This window comes from Neopsephotus bourkii, unplaced genomic scaffold (assembly GCF_033783945.1).
Source record: "Neopsephotus bourkii isolate Nb327-2 ecotype Australia unplaced genomic scaffold, CSIRO-AGI_Nbou_v1 NB_1234, whole genome shotgun sequence".
Taxonomy (NCBI): domain Eukaryota; kingdom Metazoa; phylum Chordata; class Aves; order Psittaciformes; family Psittacidae; genus Neopsephotus; species Neopsephotus bourkii.
The window spans coordinates 2921963-2949175 of record NW_026901719.1 but is presented as its reverse complement, the minus strand read 5'-3'; the positions used below and the strand labels follow the sequence as shown (position 1 = coordinate 2949175).

General features: G+C 40.4%; 1 protein-coding gene across 4 annotated transcripts in view; it reads right to left on the bottom strand.

Moving 5' to 3' along the window:
• Positions 1 to 27213, bottom strand: part of REPS2 (RALBP1 associated Eps domain containing 2) — a 100243-nt gene that overhangs the window by 55916 nt on the left and 17114 nt on the right. For all 4 annotated transcript variants that reach the window (XM_061364517.1, XM_061364519.1, XM_061364520.1 and 1 more), the window contains exons 2-5: positions 8732 to 8855; positions 5842 to 5990; positions 4239 to 4362; positions 1443 to 1540 (exon numbers count right to left, since the gene is read on the bottom strand). In XM_061364517.1, coding sequence (XP_061220501.1) covers positions 1443 to 1540; positions 4239 to 4362; positions 5842 to 5990; positions 8732 to 8855 — 495 coding nt within the window. The remainder of the gene's footprint in view (positions 1 to 1442; positions 1541 to 4238; positions 4363 to 5841; positions 5991 to 8731; positions 8856 to 27213) is intronic.

The following is a 27213-nucleotide window of genomic DNA, read 5'->3' as shown; positions in this document are numbered from 1 at the left end:
TAGGGGGTCATTTTGGCTGCCATGCATTACAACCCTGAAATGCACACTGTACACCTGAAACGGATGGAAACAGTAAAGGACCTAAAGCTGTATTTATCCAGCACAGTGCATGACAACTTAGCTTTGCTAAGAAAGTATATATTTAGTTATTACAGAGCTACACCACTTCTGGACCTTCTACGTGCCCCAAGTAACTCAAGAACACATTAGACCAAGCCAGGGAGACATGCAGAACTCTTGAGACCTCCTCAACCCTCTGTCACTTCCTATGGTTTAGGTAAAAACTCCTACTTCAGGAATAAGAATATTTTGGATGAAAAGGACATTTTGTCCATTTATGTCTTTGTTTTCTGATTGAATTGTCTAAGGAAGGTCTGTATGTCCGGTAGGTTGAGTGGTGATGTCAAGAAGAGGGCTGCTGGTACAGTTACTACCTTTGTTAAAGTGGACTGACTTAATAGTCAAGATATAGGTCTGGATGACGAAGCTTTTAAAGAGGAGGGACAAGAATTAACAATAGCCTGACTCCAGCTAGCTCTGAAACCCTTTCTCTGACATACATGTCCATTTCCTAAGAAGCAAACACAAAACGCTTGTTCTGAAATACATCAAAAGATCCCCCAAACAGGCAACATCATAAAGCCTTAAACTAATTTTCATTTCAAAGCGCTACACAAATGCACTCACTTTTCTTTCAAGTTAGCACAAATTATGTGACACTACCTATACATCTTTTCCTGAGGCTCAAGTGACATTTTAATATGTGTGTTGAGTGCTAAGCACTTGGGAAAAGGCACACAGTCTCCGAGTCTTACTTATTTAGGAAAAGCTAATCCTTAGGGTAAACTACCTGTTCACATAATAAATGCACAGCAGGTATGCACGAACATTGGAAAGATCTGCTTTTGCAAAAAGCAGGAAAACATAAGACCCATCTCATAAAACCAAAAATACTGTCAGAAACAAATTTATTCTATTTGCAATGTGATTTAACCAACTGAGGTGAAAAAAAAGTACACAGAATATTAGGCCATAAATTCTGTGCCTGTGTTACAGACAACATTCTAAATCAAACAAGAATCTCTGTGAAACCTCATAGGTTTTAAATGAAAACTTTTACTTCTGCTAGGATAACCTCAATTTCTTTTTTTTTTTTTACTTTTTAACTGGAGATTCTTAGTATAGTTTTCCTATCTATGCTCTTTGATACTACTTCTACTTAGCTTCAGCAATTTAATTAATTGGATTATTTATTGTAATTCCTCCTTCCCCATCAGCTTTTTATTTTGTTTTTCATATACTAAAAAAGCATTTTGCAGCCTCTACTTTAAAAACACCATGAAGAACACTTCTTACATCTCATGTGAGAATTTTTCTGCCCTTTTTTTCTTCCTCTGTTGTTTATTAGTAGCACTACTAAAGAAAAACATGTAACTCATTACCCGATTTGGAGTCGAGCAGGTGAGTGAAGGCTTGGCTCCGTAATTCCCTGATGATGGTCCATCTTGCTGGTGGGCAGAGTGTCTGACTTCATAAGGAACTACAGACATTTAAAAATTAAGTACATAAATAAAATAAAAGAATAATCAAAAAGATCCTACTAGGGTAAAGGAAATCATTAAATACCACAAGGTCAAGAATCTACCTTGTGAACCTAGTATCAAAATCCATTTTGTCTTCTGCAACAATATTCCAGCCACATACTTGTCTTTTATGTTACATCATTCTTCAGACATTACTGATAGAAACTGTCAGTTATATATTACTAGATAACAAAAATCATTGTTCACCATGTTGAAACATATGCTTATATAGCCTGTTTATACGTTTTGTATACTTATAGCCATATATAGCACAAGAATGCACTACAAATAAGAAGAAACAATTCAACGGAGCTGCAAAAAATATGCTTTGACAATGTTACCAATTAGTAAATCACTATTTTTTATATATTCTTCTTTCCCCCTTCCCTAATTTCTACTGAAAATCAAAATACATTTTGCATTCTTTGGAGTAAAGTTACTAAATAAAAGTAACAATTGCTTCTTTTCTTGCTAAAATAAGTCACATTCCACAGCAGAAAATACAGTAAATGGTGGCATAACAACACATTTAGGAACAATGTTTTAAAAATAGGTTAAGTATGCAAACAAAAAGGCAACCCACTCACAGACCCTTAAGGACCCGAGAACTTCTGCTGCCAGCCTATTCAAAACTTACAGACAGAACTCAAAATACCCGTAATGAAAAGTGAAACAACGAAATCTTAAAATAGGTTCAGACCTTAAAAATTATACCCCTAACCCCCTTGTTTTTCTAAGTATTTTTATCCTGTATTGGCATCAATTTTTTATTCCTGTACAAGCAACTTCTAATTTCAGAAAAAAAAATATGGGAAGGAAGTTGTGAAATATACAGATGCCCTTGGAAAGGAGATTTAAACACAAGGTCACACTGATCTGTGCTTGCTAGCAAGAAAAGCATCCAAAACTATCAAGAAAAAAGTATAGTCACAGTCGCAGTGCAAAGGACTGCCCAGTTTCATGGTCACACCTGCAGCGCAGACCAGCCGACCTGTGTCACTGCTGTGTCACCAGCACCTCCTGTGCATACACTAACACGGTGGCTTCCAGAACTATCTTTTCAAATGATCTTCAAAAAACTGGAAGAGTCCTCATCTTAAAGGCCAGGAAGAACCAGTAGGTCACCTAGCCTGGCACAGCACGGGCTCTAAAATGTGATCCACTTACTGTCACTGTGAATACATTTGGCTGAAGTATCCCCAGTGGGATTAGAATAGGAGAGCTTCCTTTTCTGGAATATAGGAGAAATTCTCTTTCTGGAAAATAACCATAGTGTTCTATGCCTGTAATATTTTTTCACCTTAAAAATTCAAGCTGTTTAATAATTGATTTTAGAAGAAATTGACAGCTTAGATTGGATACCTCTACTCACTTTCCACAGCCATTGACCCCATGAGTTACGTTTGCAAGCAAATTCGGGGGGGAGGAAGGGGAGAGAGGAGGAACAAATATAAAAACCCCAACACCCAAAATGCCCCCACAGCACTAACCAATCTGGAACAGAGTCCCAGAAAAGAACAGAGGTGGCACAGTCAGCTACTCCTGGTGGCCACCTCCTGCCTAGCTCTTCAGTGTGTGGGCTACCTGCCACGTCTTCTTCACTGGAGCAGAAATGAATAGTACCACCTCACTAGTATTGCTTACTTCAGAAGTCAACCATCGCTGTTTTGATCAGTTATGCCAAAGGTGGGGTGAGGAAAAATCCCATCACTGAAAAACCAGCCGTTTACCTAATCAGCAAGTGAATGCCTGTGACTCAGTACTGGTATGACTTTCACATGAAGGCCACTTGACAATGTCGAACACAGTCTTATCATGGCTGTACTGAGTTTCAAAATGAAATAGCTCTGTATTTTCACTCATTTGTAAACAAGGACAACAGCTAAATGGACTAGTACCACACTTCACCCACTGCAAACACACTAACTGAAGGCAGGAGGAATGAGGGAGGGAAGGATGACAGACACAAATGCCTACTATTGCCAGTATCTTGGTCACCAGATGTTGCAATTAGGAGAGTGCAACAACTTTACTATGGTTTTAGAAGTTCCTGTTACTAAAAAAACAGGCTCCTGTCTACTACCTTCTTACTAAAATCAGAATGTTTTCCCACCTACTCTAATGGCAGTGAGATCAAGGACGAAGTCTTATTTTTGACTGTTTTGCCTATGTGACATTGTGGGACTGTTTTTATATTCATGGTTTAGTGTTATTTCTGTTACAAAACTGAAGAGACTTAGAGAGATAATTATCCTGCCTGGCAAAGGAAGGCTCACTGCCAATCTGAAAACTGATATAGTGGCTACTGAAATCAGGAGATTTTCTTCCCCTCTAATAAAAGTAAAGGCACCATGCACTCTGAAAATACTCACAAGCACCCTGTCACTGTGATTCATTGCACATAGCCTTGTCATAGATTGGCTATTTGCATCTATCTGTGAGCCATGACATATAAATCTAACTGATTTACCAGATCATGAACAGAAAGACAGGATTGAACAATCAAAATAAAGTTGATTAAATAATTTTTCAAAATACAGGTCTAGCTAAATTTTTAATCATTATGCTGTCAGTTGCATTTGAAATTTGATGCTTCTGAGAAAGAAAACAAAAAAAAATTTGAAAACAATGTGTGCATCCCAATTTTTATCCTACCTCCGTGCTGCTGCTCCAGACCACTTCTTGATTTACCATATCCATAACTTAGGGGTATTCTCTGGTAAGTAGATGGAGAAGCAGGAGGTGAGCATATTGGAGACACTGGAGGAGATCTGGGCTCCTATTTTAAAACACACCAACACAAAAAGCAATTCTGAGACCAAAAAACCACCAAGTAATCCTACACAGCATGCAGCATGACTGACAAAGAAGACGCAAATACTGCAGCTCCTGCAGGCCCTTTATTTCCATGAAAAAGCTCCTGAGAAAGCAAGACAGATTTTGGTATTGAGCCTTCTAGAGGTAAAGCATGGCAATGCCATAGCAAAACTTCGCAATGAACAGCTTAAAATATTTTGCTTCCAAAGATGACTTAAGAAGTACATGTAGAAGGCTTAATGTGAGTGGGTATCTTTGAATTTACATAACACAGTGTGAGTGCATTCTTTGTGGGAGAGCATTTTTCATATAAAAACTTATTAAAAATCAAAATAAATCTCTTGAATCAGTATTTTAGGCACTCTGTAGATTTGTAGGTGTTAGTGGGTAACTATCCTAAAGCTTTCTCTTTCCCTTGACATACAGAGATTGTTTAGGAGGAGGATTTTTTCCTGAAACAGTTTTACTGAGTAAGAAGGAAAATATAGCACAACAAAGATAACCTAGATGGAGCCAGGGGTTTGAAGGCAGTGTTCCGCTTCAGTATCAGTACACTCAGGCAGATAAACATACATGCTCTTCTTCCTCATCCTGTTATTCTCACCATCTTGTCATCAGCTCATTCCTGTTGGTTGACCTCAGGCTGGGAATGCTGTTACTCACACTGGCACACTGTGTGATAAATGTGTGTGCACATTACAGGAAGATAAAGTGCCTGCCACTAGGCACTTAAAGCATTACCTGATACAGTACCAGAGAAGAAGGTGTCAGGCCTGGGGAAAATTATGCAAATCAAGGTTGCATTGTGAAGCTGCTTGTATCTGAGTAAGTGCTCTCAACTCTACTAAGTACAGGTAATACAAATCTCCCTTAGAGAGCTTTATTAAATTGCCTACTCAGAACAGAGAATGCTGGGACAATGTTTCACTGAGGACAAAGAAAATCAGATTTACTCTGGACCACTCCTCTAAGAGGCTAGAACGGAAGAAAACCTGGTGGTCTTACCCCACTCAGAAATAGTTGCTCATGATTCAACAACTCTTCTCCAGCTGAATATTTCTGTAGTTACTAAATATCATACAGGCCATGAGAAACTGCTTGCTTTCGTTCTCTTTCACAGACAGGTTTCTATTTGCTGCTCCTCCCTTAGGCCTCTCCAAGAAACAGTGCTCGACTAAGTAGGAGGACAACGCTGAAAGAACTTACACTGAATATTACAGTGCTGACAGCTTTATACAAGCTCATATAGAGAAATTCCCTGCAGGGATGCAACTGGGATGCATCAAAAATAAGAGCACAGCCCAATCGGGATTATTTGCATGAAAGGAGTTCATCTACTGTCTAGTACTGCAAAACTCAGTAAGCCCCTGTGACTGTAATCATTGGACCCAGAAGGAGATTGTGTAATGACATACTGGCCTGAAGGAGACAAGCCTGTTACCTGTTTGTCCCCTTCATCTGTTCTTTTGTAGGAATTTTTTTCCAAAGTTGCATGTGGAACCTGAAACTTAACTCCATGGAGCTCTGCTGGAGTCCCGTAACGTGCTTCACTGTCATTTTTCAGCGCCATAAACCGTGGCAGGGGCAGTTCTTCATTAAAAGAGAGAAAAATTCAGCTGAGACTACAGCACATTAAAAGTACTTTAAGCAGTATCCTCTTGTAAAACCAATGAGAAGTTTATCTGTAAAAGACTACTATTTATATTTTGTAACATTTGTAAGCGTGGAACTCCTGTGATTATTTTGTATCTTGATAAAAATGTGAATGTTATACAAAGCTACATTCACTAGCTTAATATATAATCTCTCCATGCAAAGAGAAAGAAATAAGCCTTGTGCACATTATTAAAGCAAGTGGCAAACTCATTTCCTGTCTTCAAAACGTTGTGTGTAATGAAAAGAATGGTTTCCCACAGAAACCGTGGGACTGATGAATTAATCAGTCAGGATCACAGTATCCTCAACACTGCCATCATAAAAGGAACAAATTCAAAATAGTAGGGTTCAGAGATCATGCCAAGGCCTGTTGAAATGACAGTGTCAAAAGGTCCCATGTCACATCTGCTCTGAAGAGCAGCAGGAGGACACTTTGTCACCCTTTAAGACAATTCATGATTAATTTGAAGGAACACCATTTATTTTTGTGGGCAGTCACCCTGAAAGATCAGTACAATTCAAACTAACAGAATGCTCAAAACCTAGCAAAGCCATACGTTACTTCCGTAATAATTTACACCTAGAGCTACTACAAGGAAGAAAAAGAACTCGATTTGGGTTGGTACATGTAACTCACCCCACTCTAAAGGCACTCATATATTTCAAGAGAAAATTAAATTAGCACTGGAAGCATTTCAGTAACAGTAAGCAATCAGGGTATCAATGCAAAGACTGCAAGTACCCTTCCTCACTCAAGTATGTGGACTATTTGCACTCCCCACTTAGAATACTGTGGCAGTTCTGGTGTCCTTGAAGCAAGAAGGACAAGGAGCTGTTGGAGCAAGTCCAGAGAAGGGCCACAAGGATGATCAGGGGACTGGAGCATCTCCCGTATGAAGACAGGCTGAGAAAGTTGGGGCTGTTGAGCCTGGAGAAGAGAAGGCTGCGTGGAGACCTCATAGCAGCCTTCCAGTATCTGAAGGGGGCCTACAAGGATGCCAGAGAGGGACTCTTCCTTAGGGACTGTAGTGACAGGATAAGGGGTAATGGGTTTAAACTTAAGTTTAAAGGAAAGTTCAGGTTAGATATAAGAAGAAGTTCTTTACTGTGAGGGTGGTGAGTCACTGGAACAGGTTGCCCAAAGAAGTGGTAAATGCTCCATCCCTGGCAGCGTTCAAGGCCAGGTTAGACAGAGAATGGGGCAACATGGTCCGGGGTCAGGTGTCCCTGCCCACGGCAGTGGGGTTGGAATTTGATGATCTTAAGGTCCTTTCCAACCCAAACCATTCTATGATCCTATGCTATATGTGTAAAACACAGTAAATCTCACTTAGTTGATGTTTCTACATGAATTTGTTGGTGGTTTTTAGGGTTGGGCTCAGGGTTTTTTTTGAGGGTGAGGTTCAAATTAACATGCTTAACAAGGATAGCAGTGCCGAGAGAGCGCACAAAACTGTCTGTAAGAAAACCGGCAAATTCAAGCCACCCTCCTTCACCTCTGGTTTACACTCCCCTTCCAGCCAGGCATTGAGCCATGCCACCTGCATCCAATCCCTTCCACTTGGTTGGGAGCCCTGCATCACAGGAGCTCAGCTCACACAGGTCTGCACATGCTTGCCAGCCTGGCTTCCCTCTCAGATGGGGGCAGACCAGGGAATCCCTTCACTGTGCCTTGTAACATAGATGGATTTTACATTTCATTGCCCTTAGCAGGGACAGCAGAGCAGAAACTGTGCTGTGAATAGTGACCCAACTGCAAGGCTATGGTTATGTCCTGCCTTTCCTATCTCCTTTCTGGTCTCGTGGCTGGTTGCATCACTGCCTTCAGCTGGATGGTGGTAAGCACTCTTGCCCAGAGCACGGCCTCATGGCATGGTTTAAACGTCTGCCTGGGATTTGGGAGCTAAAGGTTCAAACCTGTTCAGGCTCAAGCCCAAGTGAAAAGCCAAGTGTGTTTCAAAGCCTGAGCCTTGCTAAGGCAAGGCATCCATCAGCAAGGCAGAGCATGCATCACCAAGGTAAAAACAGAGCTCCTGCCATTTAGCTGCTATCAAGGTTTTGCAGCTAAAAAGGCCTTGCTTTCTCTCATCACTTGAATTTGATAAGCATGTTTAAGAAGCATTTTTCCCCATCAAAAATAGTACATCTAATACTGCTGTCAAGTCACTGGGAAGAACAAAGCTGTTTTAAATTACATCTAATACGCATTTTCATACCTACTGATAGGAAGCATTAGGATTTTGTCACCATTACCTATTTATTTAAGCAGGATTATTTGCTAAAGCATGATGAATGTTGCAAGCTGCCCTCCACAGGGGGACCTGTGACCTGCCCACATCCGCCACAACAAGCCTCCACCCGACCCAGCAATAAGATCCCATTCTGGACAGCTGTCAAGATCAGAGGCTGAAGGTGAGAGAGAGATGCATCCCTAGCACTGATCAGCTGTCATTCATTCCACTCCTTTGGTAAAGCTTTTTCTAGAAGGGGATGTCATCTCAGCTTTGCCACACACGTAATTCACTGAAACTTTCTACCAATCACTTAGAGAATATAACATTATCTTCTACGCATAGATATATTAGAAGAAAAAGTTTACCACCATGGAGAGCTGATAAGCATTAAAGAAAGTAAGAAACAAATCCAGAGTGCTGCAAGCAAAATTGGCTACTTACCATTCTTAATGCTCTCAATCCGTACTGGGAACCCTGACTGAGCTGCTGCAATTAACTTCAAAGCAATATAAAATTGAGCAGGACCAAAATAACCCACACGCTTGGCTCCACAAAGTTCGGTAATCTAAGAGAGAAGAAACACACTGTTGGTTAAATGCATTTCACTCTTCCAGAGAACGTAAACACCTCTACATAAACAAAGAAAAAAAAATAAATCTTTAAACAATGAAAAATGCTTGTTGAATTTAAAGACTTCTAATAAACATACTTGTTTTAACTCTGGACATTGCTGTTTGATCTCACTGTCCTTAGTATATCAGGGACAGGTAGGTAATGGTTAAGCTTTTCAGAAGCACTGCTAGGCAACACTACTATTGTGCAACAACTTATGGGTTTTCATACTACATATGATTTTAACAGCAAGTGAAATGATAACTTGTTAAGTACACTGTCCAGTAGAACACTTCCACTGCACAAGCTATAGTATTCACAGAAAACTGTACTTAATAATAGCCCTTATAATGACAGTTCAGACAATTACTGTAACTGGAACATAAACACCACAGAAGAAATACCTCATTGCAGTGCTTGAGCAGAATATTTTTCTTTATGAAAATTAACATGGTCTCAGCACTGAAGCTTAATTTCTATATATACACTTCACTGCTTCACTTAGCCACCTCTATGAAGAAAACAGCTCTACATTCACACGCTCAGACAACAGCTAAACAAACAACAGCTATCAGCAGGTTTTAAGTACAGGCATGAATTCTCCTATCCCTGGAGCTCCCAGATGTTTACAAACAAACCTCAGCTGGGCATTGAGGTCAGAGTGAAATCCCATTCTCCACAGATGTAAAGGGAAGCCCCATATTGTTTCCCTGAAAATACACCTAGATGAGCAACATCTCCTAGTTGGTGAGGTGTATTGCCCACACATGGAAGGACAGCAAAGCTGTGCCAGTCTTTCATGCTCTCTGGAAAATCATGTCCCAAGCTCCCGAGCTACAACAACATGACAGAAACTATTCCCATGTCATGTGTATAAACAAATAGCACACACAAACAATCTATTTTTTTAATTTATTTCTATTATACATATACACACATACAGTGGCAAAATGTCACATGAAACAATTACTAAAAAAGTTTTAGAATGGTAATTCTTACTAATGAATGAAAATTATCTTCAAGCAAACTCTTCTCTGTATGTGGTTTCTGCTTTGCCTGAACGAGCTCTGCCTTCCTTCTCTTCCTGCAAGATTCAGAGATGCATGGCTTAATTCCTTGATAACAAGATGCATCAAGCAGCTTTCTCTTCTCTTACTGCTTGATGAAAAGGGAGACTGATTCTCTGAATGAGAACAGCTTCAATTAACTGCTGTTATTTGCCATCCCCTTTCTTCTAAATGTTCTTTTTACTTAAGTCACTCTGGCTTTTTCTAATTATTTCTTTTTTACACCACCACCCTCCCCCATGGCTGGCCTTACTTCTTTTCTGGTGGGAACACAGGGCTCTTGGCATGTGACTGAGATGGATGGTGCTGAAGTATGATTAAAAACAGGAGCATAGCAGGGATGAAGAAGCAGGTGGAAGGGAACTCCTCTGATGAGAACTATGCCACATCTGGGGCATGAGAAGTCACACCTCGGTGGATGACACTACGCAGACTCCAGTGTTGCAGAGGGCTCCCCGCTGACACAGGGAGCAGCACTGTCTAGTGTAGGGTCCCACTTCACCAGCGGGTCCCCCAACACCAGCCTACTGGGGTCATGGGGCAGGAGCTGACACTACAGGTGGATGCCTGCTGAGCTGTGGAGCACAGAATCACAGAATGGTTTGGGGTGGAAGGGATCTTAAAGCTCATCCAGTTCCAACCCCCCTGCCATGGGCAGGGACACCTTCCACTAGACCGGGTTGCTCAAAGCCCCATCCAACCTGGCCTTGAACACTTTCAGGGATGAGGCAACCACAACTTCCCTAGGCAACCTGTGCCAGGACCTTACCACCCTCATAGTGAAGAATTTCTTCCTTGTATCTGATCTATATCTCCCCTCTTTCAGCTTAATGCCATTACTTCTTGTCCTATCACTACATGCTCTTGTAAAAAGTCCTTCTCCAGCTTTCTTATAGGTCCCTTTAGGTACTGGAAGGCTGCTCTAAGGTCTCCCCAGAGCCTTCTCCAGGCTGACAGCCAACTCTCTCAGTCTGTCTCAGGTGTGGTGTGGCTCCCTGTCTGTGGCACGGATGTGCTGCTGGGACAGCCCATCACAGTACCTGAAGTGTTTTGGAAGGGCTGGGCAGAGCATCAGTACCATTTCTAAACTCCAAAGCAGGTTCTTTCTCTTTGCCCCTGGTTGCTCCTAATTCAGACTGTCCTGTTGCCTGCACTTGCCACTCCTGCATGATCCTTCCCCACCAGTGGCACTGTCTCTGCCTGACATGGCAGTGTAGAGTTACAAACCGATCGGGCTTGACCCAGAACACAAAGCATACACAATAGCTGTGGCTCAGCTGGCTTCCCATGGGCACAAACTGCCCAGGCACACCAGACCCCACAGCTCTGGGGGCAACACCACTGTGGCAGGTACATGGAAAGCCACCAGCCTGGGGTTTAGCGTGCATACCAGGCATACATATTCAACAACCTGGGGAAAAGAGGTGAAGAAGGGGCACAACCAAGCTGAAATTCAGACTGGGTAGACAACCCTGTTTTATTATGGGAGATGTTTGTTAAACAAAGGCCAGTGCTGAATAAGTGTGTTTGCAAAAGCTGGAAATCCCCCTGCACCCAGGCACTCCTGTGGGGATTATGGTGCTCAACTTCTGCTTCACCCACAGACAGCGATGGGATGGCAGCTGCTGTGGCATAAAAACACCATGCAAAATCCCTGGGTGTACAAGGGGTGTACCTTAGAGTGATATTTCTTAAGACTCCTCCTTTCCTGCTATGGCATCCTACGCTTGCTGGCATGGAGCAACAGCTTCACAGTGATCTGTGTTTCCTCTCACCGGCTGCTGGAAAGAGGAAACACTGAGTAACAGTGACTTTCACGCAGGGGTTAGTGATGCTGACACCTTCTGAGGTGTTAGTTTTCCATATCTGAGAGTTAATTTTCCATACCTTTTCCTATACTTTAAAATATTAAGGTTGCTGAATGCCATAAATGCTCTGCTTGCTTCTGATATGGAAACGTGAATATTTTATTCAGATCAAGCAGACTAAAAAAATTTTATCAAGGGTACACCATCTCTCAAGAGCACATTGCTGTTTCTCAAGCACACTTACAGTGAAACAACCTGAAACTGCCTCTCTGTTCTGCTCTTTGGTGGCAACAACAGAAATATATTCTGGAGGCGCAAGCTCCTCTCTGCTATTTGTGCAATTAAATCCTGATCTCTTTCTTAACAGCCCAGAGCAAAAGATACAAGCTGACAAGAGCAGCCAAAAATATTACCCAATTAATTGCAGGTATTCATATAGATTAATTTCAGGTACAGGCATTTACTCTTACATTTAAAGGTTTCTTGTACATTTACAGGAGAGGGTCTTGGGTTCATTCCTTCCAGACAGCATTTCATACTACTACACCAGGACCCTGCTTAGAGCTGCTAATGAAAGCAGCCCCAGTCTCCAGTGAACCCAGAGACAGGTATCAGATTAGCCTTTATCCAAATTTAATTCCTCAGAACATGCTGCCTGCTCAAATTTCCACAGCAGCTTAGACTGAACACCGCATTATTTTTTTGTTTCAGTTTTACCTTTTGCAGGGTCACTGCACACAGCCTCTTGATGGGCAGATTACATTTAGTGATATGCAATACTGAAATTAAGGTAGTTTATGCAATAGGCTATTGAAAGTCTCCAAAATCCATCCAAATTAAAGGCATTGTATATGAATGTGATATGATTATTTTTTTCCAAGCTGAAACTAGGCTCTTTTTTTAATAAAAGAGAGAGCACTTTGCAACTAAGATACATGATAATATCCTCTCAAATACAGGAGAAACATCAGTTCTGATTTCATTTAACTGATGTTTAAACAAAAAAATATTTCTATCCTTTCCCGTTGTCAGTTTGGGTTGCATACTTTTCAGCAAACTAGCAAGGAAACTGGTATTTTCTATTTGTGCTGCTAAACAGACACAAATGTAAATCCAAACAAGGGGTTTTAATGAAGAACAACTGACAGTCAATATTCATTGCAGGTTTTTTTGGTCTTCAGCAGATAAGCCGCAGTCCTCCAGTGACAGCTGAATATTGTAGAAAAGTTTAATGAAGAACATGTTGGAAATAATTTTTCATGGTGGCAGGTTACAGATGTTGCTTGCCAAAACTAACCTTAGGATGATAAACAGAATTAGTCAAAAACTGATCTATTCAATGGTTTGTGAGGCAAGAACATGATGCTGAGTGGACCAGAACTGAGTTTAAATTTACTGCAAGGTGTAACTGCTTATACAAAAGAGTTTTACAGGTCATTTGCCAATCATGGATAAAATTTCATTTCACACAACATGTAAAAATATTTCTCAGAGAAGGATGGAAAGCTGTCATGTCTAATATTGTGTTTGCTTTCAGGCAGTCCTGAACAGCCCCTCTCAGTTCAGCAGGCACCCGTAAAACACACGACCATGCACCCATAAGAAGGGGAGAAGGAGCCAGATCTAGGTGCCTGCACACTTTTCTGACAGGCCAGAAGTTTTTCTATGGTTGTAAAAACATATACTTTCTTTTAAACAGATTACCAACTCATCAACATTAACATTTAAGATGTGGCTATGACCTGTTCAGAAGAGTATCTGTTTTACATTACCGTTTCTCCATGCAAACTTCTAATAAAAAAGCTTTAAATCTTGAGATGATGGAAGACAAAGCAGATTTTTGTATTTATGATCCACTCACTGCTCTGCTCTGTCGGCTGACAGCAAGTGTTATTTTTGTAATTGCTCCTTGAAGACATCCCACATGAAACAGCTTTTCCCAGCACAATCTGACATTGTTCCAGCTCTCCTGAGCACTCTCCAAACAAGTTTCCACTGCAGCCTCCAAAAGCACTGACCTCGCAAACACCCTGGGCAGGTCTAATTTAGATTGCAAGAGCTAAACTTCAGGAAATGAACATGAGCCTAGAGCTGAAGTGTGTTTTCCTTAAGTTGAAAAAGAGGTAAAATCAGAAACAGCTATTCCACAATCCCATGGATAGGCTGACATGACCATCCTGCAGCCTCAAGGAAAGGTTTCCAGCTGTAAGGAAAAAGCAGAGCTGGGATTTTTGCTTTTCATTTACCCATTAACATTGCTACGGCACCCTCTGCATCTAACTGGCAGTTTTTCCCCGTTCTGCACCCCTGTTGCTACCTGCCAAAAAAGATGGTCATTGCTTGTCACTTGTGGTCAAGCCCAGCACAAAGGCACTCACATCTGTGTAGGTTGTGAGATTCTAAAAGGAACATGTGTAAGCTGAACACATATTCAATGCACTTGGAAAGAATCACAGAGTAGTTTGAGTTGGAAGGGACCTACAGAGGTCATCTGGTCCAACTCCTCTACCATGAGCCGCGATAACTTCAGCTAGCTCAAGTTGCTCAGAACCACATCCAGCCTGGCCTCAAATGTCTCCAGGGATGACACATCCACCACCTCTTTGGCAACCTGTGCCAGTATTTTACCACCCCCATTGTCAAGAATTTTGTCCTCATATCCAGCCTCAATCTCCCCTCTTTTAGTTTAAAACCACTGCCCCTTGCCCTACTGCAACAAGCCATGCTAAAAAGTCTCTCCCCATCTTCCTTATAGGCCTCTTTTAAGAACTGAAAGGCCACATCACTGGCATCTACAAAGGAAACTTTCTTCTTGTACCTTCCATCTCAGCCCAACCAAAGAAAGCACAACTTTTTTATTTGTCCTTACTCAAGCCATAATGAGGTAGAAAGATTTTCCAATTCATCAACTACCACTGTGTTTTAAAGAACATAGAATAGTTAGGGTTGGGAAGGACCTTCAGATCATCTAGTTCCAACCCCCCTGCCATGGGCGCAGACACCTCGCACTAAACCATGTCACTCAAGGCTCCATCCAACCTGACCTTGAACACTGCCAGGGATGGAGCATTCACAACTTCCTTGGGCATTCCAGTGCCTCACCATCCTCAGAGTAAAAAAAAAAATTCTTCCTTATATCCAATCTAAACTTCCCCTGTTTAAGTTTTAACCCATTACCCCTTACACTATCACTACAGTCCCTGATGAAGAGTCCCTCCCCAGCATCCCTATAGGCCCCCTTCAGATACTGGAAGGCTGCTATGAAGTCTCCATGCAGCCTTCTCTTCTCCAGGCTGAACAGCCCCAATTTTCTCAGCCTGTCTTCATATGGGAGGTGCTCCAGTCCCTTGATCATCCTCGTGGCCTTCTCTGGACTTGTTCCAGCAATTCCATGACCTTTTTATATTGAGGACACCAGAACTGCGCACAGTACTCCAAGTGAGGTCTCACAAGAGCAGAGTAGAGGGGCAGGATCACCTCCTTCCACCTGCTGGTCACGCTCCTTTTGATGCAGCCCAGGATATGGTTGGCTTTCTGGGCTGCGAGCACCGAAGCCAGCTCATGTTCATTTTCCCATCGACCAGCACCCCCAGGTGCTTCTCCACAGGGCTGCTCTGAATCTCTTCTCTGCCCAGCCTGTAGCTGTGCCTGGGATTGCTCTGACCCAGGTGTAGGACCTTGCACTTGTCATGGTTAAACTTCATGAGGTTGGCATCAGCCCACCTCACAAGCGTGTCAAGGTCCCTCTGGATGGCATTCCTTCCCTCCAGCGTATCAACCGAACCACACAGCTTGGTGTCATCGGCAAACTTGCTGAGGGCGCACTCAATCCCACTGTCCATGTCAGCAACAAAGATGTTCAACATGTTGAAAAGCTTCTGCCTCTAGTACCACTAGCTGCTTCTGCACACCTCCTCCTCGCCCAATGCTCTCTGGATGACAACCAGCCTTCAAGCCACAGCTCAGACCTCAGCCACAGAGCAACCCCAGGCTCCCTTCTATAACTGTTTCAGACAAGTATTTGCAGCAGTGGCTTATCAACAGCTTATCTCAGAGTTGTTCATGCACCTGACCTATTTCACCTTTTTTTTTTTTTTTTAATTTGTGTTTACAGAGTTTTTGATGTGCTTGTTACAGACAAGTTTTGCTACATTCTTAAACAGGTATTTCTTTCTGAATGGATCATTGTTCAGATATCTGTAATACTACCTGGCACCTGTGGCTATGTATCTATCTCTGCATTATTTAAAGCAAACCAAGAAAAAAGGCATCCTGGATCCAGGAGGATTACTGCCTGGGAAGGCAACAGGAGGAAGAGGAACATGCTGAAGTAGTTACATATCCAGCTGTACTTGAGAAGAGGCTCTGCTATGGATTAGGTTCTTTAGCTCTTTTCCTTCCTATCAGTGGTAATTCTGTAACGATTTTTTTTCCTGTCGTCTTGCCTTTTAAAAACAGATGGTTTATCCATTTTAGACTTTTTTTTTTAAACATCACCTGAAGTGCTTACTAAAAATATAGCTATTTTGAGCAATCAGGGTTCCAACAGCTAAAAAAAAAAGGCATCTAGAACAGCGTAGCTTAAGGCATGAGACAAAGACCTAACTACAAAACATTCTCACTGTTTCAGCTGTGCATGACCATCGCTTTACACTGAAAACCACCACAGTTTTAAATTGCAAGGCATGCTCCTGATCGACTGCCAAAGCATAGCAACTTCAGTTAACACAGCAGTAAACCAGCAGACATCAACTATATCTGTTAGGAAAAAACTTGCTGATAGTCCTGCCAGGGTTTCCCCAGATTCCCTCCTCTGGCACTACCCAGAACCATTTACATCCATGTGCCACACCTTTGTACATCCAAGGGGAAGCACTTCAGGAGCAGCGAAGCATTCTTCAAGCAGCCCCAAGCAGAACGCTCTATGCCAACAGAAAGAACTACAAGGCTTATAATTCAGTACACGCTTGTGCACACACATACGCACAGTCCCAGATAGAATCACATGAAGCAAACACCAAAACCATTTTCAAACAGCTCGAGTATCACAGTGAAGCTTAATAGCAAAAGTATTTTATATACTAGAAAAACTCAATTACTGAGCAGCGGTTAAAACCCCCAAAAGTACAAACACAAATGTTTCCACTCAGCAGAGCCCTGCAAGCAAGCAGGGCTGGAGCAGGGCACTCGTGCTCAGTCAGTGCAAAGGTCTTCCAAGTCCTCTTTCTTGCACAACAGTCAGATGCAGATGCCTACAGAAACTCAAGCACATGAATCATGCGGTACTTGTCTTCAAGTAGGAAGACTGACAATGCCAGCATACCACAGAATATTGATCTGAATTGCACAGGTACCAGGACATGTGAGGCAGCACTGTTAATCAAAATATTTCAATTATTGAGTGTTGGCTAGAAAAATGCTGCCAGGGACTAAAAGGCTGCTCATGCATGCTAAATTCATAAGCATTGAAGTATAGCTGAAAGAAATCCCATCTCCTACACTCAACCTTTCATCTTTAATACGCAAATGTTAATGAATCTTTTATCAGCATGTGACATGGAAAAGGTGGACACTTTCATCTAATGTCAATCTTACTGGGAGGTTTAAGAACTATTGAGAAATTCCAGTCTCCACACCAAGTAAATTATTTTCATGATAGCACTGCCTTACAGAATTAGGTCAGAGGCTGTTGTATACATTGCTGATACTTCACTCTATCTTTCCTTTGAAGGAAAAGCCTAGTATCATCTTCACTAAACACATGCCTTTAAGAGTGTGTAAAAAGCCTGCAGGAGTGAAAGAGAAAGTAAATTGTTTTCAAAATCTCCTTGCCTTTTTCTTCTCGCTATTGGGAAAACGAATGCTCCAAGAACAGCATTCATCCACCTCAAATTGTTCTAGGTGTGTTTCACGTTCACTAGTTTCTGTCAAACCCATATAAAAAACTCTCTGGGTCAATAAATACAGCTTGCCAATAAATTTGTATAGGGTGAAATTTTAATAAAGTTTATAACACTTGGAACGCAAAAAAATTGGAAGTCTGAAAACAGGTTACTCCAGATTTTAGAACTCAGCATAATGATATCAACCAGCAGTACGGATTTTTATAAGAGTATGAGTCCGCTTTTCACTGAACTGCTTTACATTCTTTGTAGATAATCAGTTCCTTAGCATCTGGATATGGAATCGCGGATATTCAGCAGGTCACTCTGAAACACTGCACACACAGCCTTGCCAAAGTCGCTATTAAGACCTGAAATCCCATGAAAATCTGCAGAGTACACAGAACTGGGTTATGGATGTTTTATCTGCTTTTCAAATCCTACTGAAGAAGCAGGGGAGCAAGCATAATGTCCCAAGTAAAATGGCAAGTACAGAGCTGTCACACTGCCCCATCCATACACGTAAACTGCAGGAAGCATCCACAGGACTTGTCTGAATTTCTCTTGATGCAATCCCCAGCTAAGAACATTGCATTCTCTTGGATGTGAGACATGAGTTTCATAAAGCCCATCCTACAGGTGGTTAATACCATACATTTGATATGCTGCAAATATACTTCTTTAAAGGCACTAGTCATTCCAAGGATTTCTGTTTATTTTCCTGCTCACCTCTTCTCTTCCAAGAACATATCTAGGAATATAACACAGAGAAGGTCCAGGACATTACAGAATAGAACCCACGCCCTCAAACTCCTGCCCGCTTTGCAGAGACATTACCCTGAACTCCCCTACCCACAAGCAACTGACACTGGAAAAGGAGCTTGATGGAGGCACAATATAACTATCCCACACTGGAATTTTAACAGGGCTGGCACTAGACCAACCAAAATACACATCTGTTCCTAAAACTTTCATTTTATAGGGGCTGAATTGAAAGTAGTATGGAAACCTTACTACTAGTGACAGTGAATGGAGAGATCTTCTTCAGCATAGAAGCTGCAACAGCATCCAGTAGGACTGAAAATACTGGATGATCACAAACATTAAAGCACAACACTATTTTTATCAAGGGACAGATTTTAGGGAAAACTAGTATATTCTTGTGGTCTTAGCATTTTAGATCACTACAGCAACCAAGCTGTTAATTACTTCAAGGAATACTTTACACAAGCAGTATATTCATTAGAACATTTTCATTTTGAGAGTCATTTTCACTGACTTTAAATGTGGCAGTCATTTATAAGCTTAAATTCATTACTTAAAATGACATTATTAACTCAAATGTGTTTCAATATACTTACTTTTTTAATATCTATTCAAAACACTGTCTATACATACAAAACTAAAATTGAATGGAACTTGAACATCAGCCTTAACAAACCAACTTTTGCTGGAAAGGTTTCTGCAATCTGTCCAAGCCTTTTTTATAAATGGAATAATGGTCTCACCATTGCTGCAGTTCAGATATGGATTAAAAAGCATACTCCAAGTTTAAAATAAATAAATTGAAAATATTAAGGTTTTATAATGGAGCATGAAGACATTTATAATGCAGGACTTATCTAACCTGCTTAAAAACACTTGACTGAATATTGCAGTTTGTTATTTATACAGAGAATCCTTATCCTACCTTTTGTCAAATTTCAGTCTCTTAACAGCACACTATGGACTAAGAAACCAATTATTCTTCTGGAAAAAAATCTCCACTGTTTTGGATTGAAGTAATTTTTTTTGTTGAGGTCAAAATTCAGTTTGAGTACAAACATTCAGTTTTGAGTTTTTTCATACAAAACAAGTAAGTATTACAGAAAAATCCACTTTATTTATATGCATCATGAAGTGTTAAGACTGGATTTACCTTACCCTCTGAAGAAGCTAACATCAACTCTTTGTTCAACTTACTCTTCAATAAATGAGCTAACTTACAACATTCAGCAACATAATTCCATTTTGTTCTCATGTTAAAACATCATCATAAAAAGCTTCAGTGTGAACAACACAGTTTGTGAAAACACCTCCTACCACCCATAAGGAAGCTCACCAAGCACACGTAAGGACCAAAAAATAACTTGAAATGGCTGAAAGTTACAAGCTTTGAGTTTAGTAGTAAGGAGATAACATCTGTGGACACACTGTAAGGTTTTATGAATAGACAATCAAAATATCCTCTCAAATTCAGAGACTCTTTCAGCACCTAAGGAAAAAAAATGGAAACAACTGCTTGATAAATGGTGAAGTCGAAGTACAGTGAAGAAAACGGGCAGAAAGGCCTGTAGTCTGCTTTGTGAATGTATAAAGATTAACTGCTATCAGAAGTCTCTTTTGATACTTCTAATGTTGAACTCAAGCAAAGGCTACACAAAATAATGGAGCTTTTCATTCAAATTTTTCTTTTCTCATTCAATGGTAACCTTTAAAGACCTCACTCTGTCCAAGTACACTGCACTGCTAGGGGTGAATCTTGGAAAACAAAGCTATTTTAACTTGCCATCACCACTGAGAGGTCAACAGGACTGCCTACAGACAGTACCGCAGTATGCTTCTGCTGCCTTTACAACAGCTGCCTTATTATTTCCACATTTCTTTGCAACTACAACAAGGAAATACTTCAGGAGTTTCACTCTCAGATGCTATGCCAGGATAACTTTACGATGTGTTCCATTTGTAGGCGTTTTCACAGCTGAAAGCATACCAAGAGCAACCAAGAGCAAACCTTGTGACAATTACTGTTATCTTTACATACCCATGCAAAAACATTTCTCTACTTATTTTGGAAGATGAACTGCCTTTTCTTCTCAGTGAGTGCACTTTAACTTGCTGATGGTACGCAACCCCTCCAGCCACTATTGCAGTCCTGCTGCACTCAGTCACGCATCTCAGCCAAATTAGATGTAAACAAATAATTAATCTCTGATCATAATCAAACAAGGCACCTCACTCATTTCTGATTAAAATCAAACAAGGCACCTCACTATACCCCTCTACACAGGCACAAGACACTTGGATGCTGAACCCCACAGGCCATGTGTTAACTCGTATTACCTCTGTGGAATCAAATTGCTTGCAGATGACAAGAGATCAAACACAGAACATACCTGAAGTTGACCACAAAGATTACAGTAAAACATATAATGTTTACAGTTTTACATTTCAGTGACAGCTCAAATTATTACAGTACAAGGCCTGTGAGGAAATTAAGAATCCTTTAGCTTTGAAGTTTCCTCGTAAACATGGACTTCTGCTATGTAAGATCTAGTACACAGGATTTTACGCCAAATAATGAGGTAGTCTGGGAAACTAAAAAGCCACAGGCAGACATGGCTCAGAGTCACTCCATCCACTGGGAGAGGTAGTAATCAAAACTCTCCACTCAGCAATCATCAGTATTTTACCTCATTTTGGCCAAGATCTTCTGGTCACGAGCAGCAGTAGCACAGCGGACTGCAAGCATATTAAGCCGTCCTTCAGGTTTCCTCCCACAAACTCTTACAAAATCCCTGTTCAAAGCTCAAGAGACATTCACTTCTCCAACCTTCTCTGCCAGTACTGGAGCCCTTCCACAACACCCGCAGCAGCTCAGGGGACAAGCAGCAGGGCAGTACCCACATGTGCCTGTCTGGCTGCCAACCTTCCTCCTCCTTGGGCTCACACCCCTGAGTGAGGGTTTTCAGAGCAGTACTTAAAGCCCCTCATTTTGTATGTAGGCATGCAAACAAAGGGCTAGACAAAGGATTAAAGCAAATGTTGCTCTAAAAAAGAAACCAAACAAAGCATGTAATTGATAGATTCATCTCTCCCATGACTTTTGGGACAAAGGGGAACATAAGCAGGCTCCTGAAGCACCTCCCAGCACTTCCATGCACAAGGCATTCCCAGGGCATGCACGTGGGAAACATGCAAAGACTCCACCAAAATACAGTAACCTAAACCCAGCAGGGGACTGATACATAGCAGAGCTGGCCAATAAAACATAGCAGCAAAGTTACTAGCTGTAAGCTTCTGGATTTCACTGCAGAAAGGCTGGTGCATGGATTAAAGCAGGCTGGTCTCTCCAATAGAAGACTGTTCATAACAAGTTTTTTCTACAAGACAAAAATCAAGTTAATCCCTCTGCATCTGTTTTCAGTAGGCCTTGGTTCCAGTAAATAAAAGAATAAAGCTTTTCTTATGCATTAATGCTTAACATAATTAGTGTCACTCACCGTGTATCACAAGATTTTTTTAACTTGGGACAGTGCAACATAGATGAGTGCTTAAATATTCAGTACAACAACACCTTTATGCTTGTTTCCATTTCCTTTCCTCTCAAATCTTTAATTGCTTAAGACAACTGTAAGACCTAAATATCATGATATGCAAAACCAAATAAAACACCACTCACAAAACACAGCTCTCTTGCAAAATCTTCCATAGCATTACACAAATAATATATCATTATTCAGCATTAACTTTTAGCAATACAGGTTTAAAGATATAGAAAACTATTTAGAAAAAATACTTTTTTTTTAAATGCAAAGCCACTTGAAAAGATCAAAATCTGTATATTAAAGAAAAAAAAGGAGCGAGAGACCAAGAGTCACACAGAATGCTTTATGTCTTTTGCAAAGTCCCAAAGGGAGCAGTTGATGGAACTTGTTTTCCAAGTCTTGGTAGCAGAGGTTGAAATTAATTGACGTGTTATTAGGAGCATTGCCCTCAATGAAATAGCCCACTGAAATAGCCATAATTCACTGACGGAGAGGTAAGTCTGAAGTGAAATTCTGTAAAATGATTTTCTAACCACCAGGTCAGCGGCAATTTGAGTGGAACACCTGAAGGCCGGTTCCCTCTGGAAAGACAAAAGTCACTAACGGCACAGCCTATTTTTCATCCATCACAGATGCTGCATGATCCATCACACATCACTGCTGCAGCAATTTCTGCTCAACCTTTCTCCCCCATCCTCAGCTAAAGATAACAATAGCATAATCTGCACTTGCGAGAGACTGTCAAAAACTGCTTTGGACTTCTAAGACTTCAATCACATACTGAAAGTGTATCTCTAACAGCCCCTTCTCCACACAGGATATCTGCTGCACTGCACCAGGGAGCTGCACAGGCTTGCACAGCTGAGGGTAGCAACACAATGTCTAAGATTTGCAATAGATATGCAAATCCCTGTTTAATTTCTAAGTTCTGGTCCGACTTCCAACAAACATTTGTGGCTCAAAATAGCAAATTAATGCAGAAGAACTTACCATATTGGGCAAAGACTTCTGATTTATTAAACTCTGAAGAGATGGGTAAAATGGAAAGTGATATATGGCTGGTATTGCATACTGATTTCAGATCTCCAAAGGCACTAATGATCACGGCAGGAGACATATACTACTATCTGCAAAGCAAGAAGGAAGTGTTCAATGAAATCTGACTGATTTTCATCTAGTAGCAGAAACCCCACACACTGATTTTAAGAAAAAATTTTCACTCTTTTTTTTTTACACAAAATACTACAACTGTTTCCAAAATAATTCCTATGTCTGTGCTTCCTCCTCCTACACATTCACAAGTAACATTTTCCCATTTTTGCACTAAGCAAATGAAAGCTTCTATCCCTGTCTCTCATTTCCACAGGCCAATTTTATAAGAATATGAAGATGAGTATTTGTGACCCAGGTCTCATTTCACAAAAGGCACATGAGCCAGCACTTATCTTTAAGCCTGCAAGAAATCCTCCTGCAATCAAATGGGACAATCCACAAAGCCAGCATCACCGATGTTTGAATAATATCCAAAACCAGGGCTGTAAATCTCCACCTGCCTTAGAAAGACAGCTCTGAGCTTCTCTTCACAAACCCTGTTGATCTGTAAACTTGATATCTACAATCTGCTCTCATAATGTCTATATTAAGCACTTATTTAGCACTGGTCCATTGTTCAAGGAAAAGGAGCTCAGCAGAGACAGCAGAGGGATGCACTGGGAAAGGGTGGCCACGTACCAGTTCCACCCATGGCTGCCACCAAAACACCTTCTCCTGCTCTTGCACATAGTGAAGTGTGTAAGGAGAGCTCACAATGTATTTGAAACGCTCAGATTATTCAGAGTTTCTCATTTCTTCAGTCATAATGCAACAACTAACATGCTTATTTTAATGTAACTCCATTATTAGGGCTAATCACACAGCAGGCAAGGTATTTAAAAATACTAGCTGTGAGGCTTTTATGACTCTTTCACAGGACTTTCTGGAGTTAATCTAGAAAAAAACAAAAAGACATCTGTACCCATTGCTATATATTAAAATAAAAAGGATTTGTAAAAGACATGCAGCTTTTCTAAATACCTCTTAATTTTTGGCATTACTTTGCTCCAGTATTGAAAACTAAGCCTATGCACCAGGACAGTGAATGAACAATTTAGCAATCATTTTTCATTTCAATTGCTTTATTTTCTTCCCTGTTCATTAATACTGGGAAGCTTCACATTTAGCAGAAGTCTTTAGGCAAATTATTGCTTTATGTAAATGAAAGCTAGATACCAAAAAAAACAAGCTTGAATTGCATGCCAATTCACGTCTTAAAGGCAGCCTCTCTTCCTTCTTCTAACCCTCTGCCTTACACTTTGCACAATACCTGCACTAAATGAAACAGGAATCCTGCAGAGCAAATAGTTTATGTTGCAATTAAACCCTACAACGCATTCACAAAAGGGGGCCAAAGTGCAAAAGCCTTATTAAGAGCAAAACCACAGATGACTTTTAATAAATCTATATTTTAGTAAGCACATACACTGTATGACTGAGCTAGAAATTCTTTTCTTCTCTAAGAGCTGTACAGTTCAAAAAAGTTCTCTGAGATTCACATTAAACAGCCCCATGAAAATTCACTAGGAAAGCTCATGAGCTGAAAACCCCCAAGTCTTTTAAGTGCTTTGTTAGTTTGAAGCCTGAGAATAAGCAAAAGTAGTAGTATTTAACAAATGTATACTCTTGCCCCTATTTTCCTTGCCTAAACCACTTAAACTCCTGAGAGTGCAGGAACCGCTTAAGCTTTTAATTCCGTCAGTGCTTTTGCACAGGAATCTGTTGGCTTAGTAGACTCACAACAAGCACTTTGTTAAGCATGAGAAGCAAGATACAGGAAAAGTCCTATCCCCAACAGTCGCCTCCACTATGGCCCCACCTAACAAATGTTGCTTACCTACCTGGCTGCTGCCTGGCAAGGGTGTTGCCACAGAAATTACCTTCAACTTGGGATGAAGTTTCATTTTACCATGAGAAGTTAAACTTCAGATATTCTTAAACCACAACAGCAGCTTCCCGAAAGGAAGATAAATAGAAAAGAAAAATATTTAAATAAGACAGAACAGACATTAGTGCTGCATTTCTTCACTTGAAATCTTTCAACTGTGGCTTAGTTTAATTTTCCTGTTGAAACTAGGTCAAAACACAAGAGTATTTTTTCCACTTGTGTGAATACTTAAATTTAGATTGCATTTCATCACTGGTAGTGGGTTAGGCTGAAGGGAGGAAAGAAGGGAAGAAGAGTTAAGATACTGTTGTTTGAAGGTTTTTTGCCGTACAAGTGCCTGTGGCTTGCACAGGAACAGGGAAGAAACGCCAGTTTTATGCACTTTTCTCCTGTGTTACCCATCCACAGAGTAACCAAAGAGTTCCTCTGTTCATGACCTGCTGCTCACCACAGCTATAGGCTCACTGCTGAGCACAAACAGGAGTTTTGTCTGTCTTCAACTTCTTTGCCATGCTAACTTTCTAAGAAAATTGTTCTACAACACATGTACAAAGCATACTCAGGCTCTAGAAACAACAATGGTTTCAAGCAGAAAACATCTCAATGCTTCTACCCAGAAGCACTTTTTCTTCTGTAAACAAACCACTGTATACGTATTTCATAACATTACCCACTTGAAATACTCAGATTTTATAGAAAATCTTACATCAAGGTAAAATCATTTTTAAAATAATCTGTACTATGATGTTAGTTCTGGATTAAAACAACTTGCCTGCTCCAACAAGACAATTAAGTACAGCCTTCTGCATTACACAGTTAAAAATAAAAATTAAAAAAAAAAAAACAAAACACTACACCCAAAAAAAAGAAGAAGAGTTTCTCATTCTCTGAAAAGTTTCTGGCGAGTACAAAGTCTTGAAGTACTGGGGACAGGGAGCCTTTTCTCAACATGTATCATAGAGTCACAGAATGGTTTGGGTTGGAAAGGACCATAATATCACCTAGTTCCAAACCCCTGCCATGGCCAGGGACACCTTCCAGGATGCATGGCAGATATACTGCATAAACTCACTACAACTTCAAAACCACATTTGCAATTGATGTCACAATAATTCTGAATCTCTGAATGGTACGTACCTTACTAGCTCAAAGGAGGTATTTACTACTGACAGATAAAATATAGCTTTGAGGAACTGCATGCCTGTACATTCAGGTGATCGTTAAGATACATACAAAACCAGGATGACTTCAATTCTGACTAATGATGACAAATTGTGCTACCTTTTCCTCACAAATAAACAGTGAGAAATATATCAATCTGCTGTTTACTTTTATCTTCCTATGCAAACCATCGTGGAAAAAAGTGACAACTGTAAATGTCCCATTAAAATGCAAAATCATGCAAAATACCACAAAAACAATACTAACACTTTGGGAACAACAATTAAAAAAAAAAATGTTCAGAAAAATAACTCTGATTCCTTAAAATCCACCTGCCCTTTAAGAAACCTATTTGTTTGCCTGTACTTTTCATTCTTCCAGATTCAGAATGTGGAAAACCCTTTGCTCACAACAAGTTACGCAAAAATGATCCAATTAAATACGGTTTATAATAGAAAATATTTGTATTTTGTACCTTTCTTTTTAATGTCACAATATTTGGGCACCAAACCCTTGGGTCTCTTCGTTTTCAAATCCCTCAGAACTGCTTTCATAATAATAATTCGCACAACACTGAAAATCTTTGGCACCATACTTCAATGTCAAAAGGAATTAATTCAAACTGAAAAAACACAAAACCTTTTGTCCTTTTAAAAAAGAAATTTTAGTAAGGTATATAACTGTATTTACTCACATCAAGAGTACAAATTTAATTCAGATTGCATAAGAATACCAGATTTCTATTTTTTCCCAGCCTGCTATAAAAGCTGGAGGAATTTCCACAGAGTACTGACCTTAAAAATCTTGACACTCCCCAGCAGGAAATTGAATTTCTACAAAAACTTTGGGAAGGATTCGACTTGAATTCCTGTACAAGGTATTTACAGCCTCTTTAAGTCCAAATGTACAACATAGCCCACAAATGAGAGCGCAGCATATAAAAAACAACACATTGAACAAGTTGATGCCAAACAAAACTGTAGAGCATAGAAGTCTCAGAGGAGCAGAGTGGAAGGTATCAAAACACACAATTCAAGAGTTAAACATTTTTTTTTTCTAAGTCTCCTTATGAAACATCCTCTAATGAAATAATTTTCATGGCAACT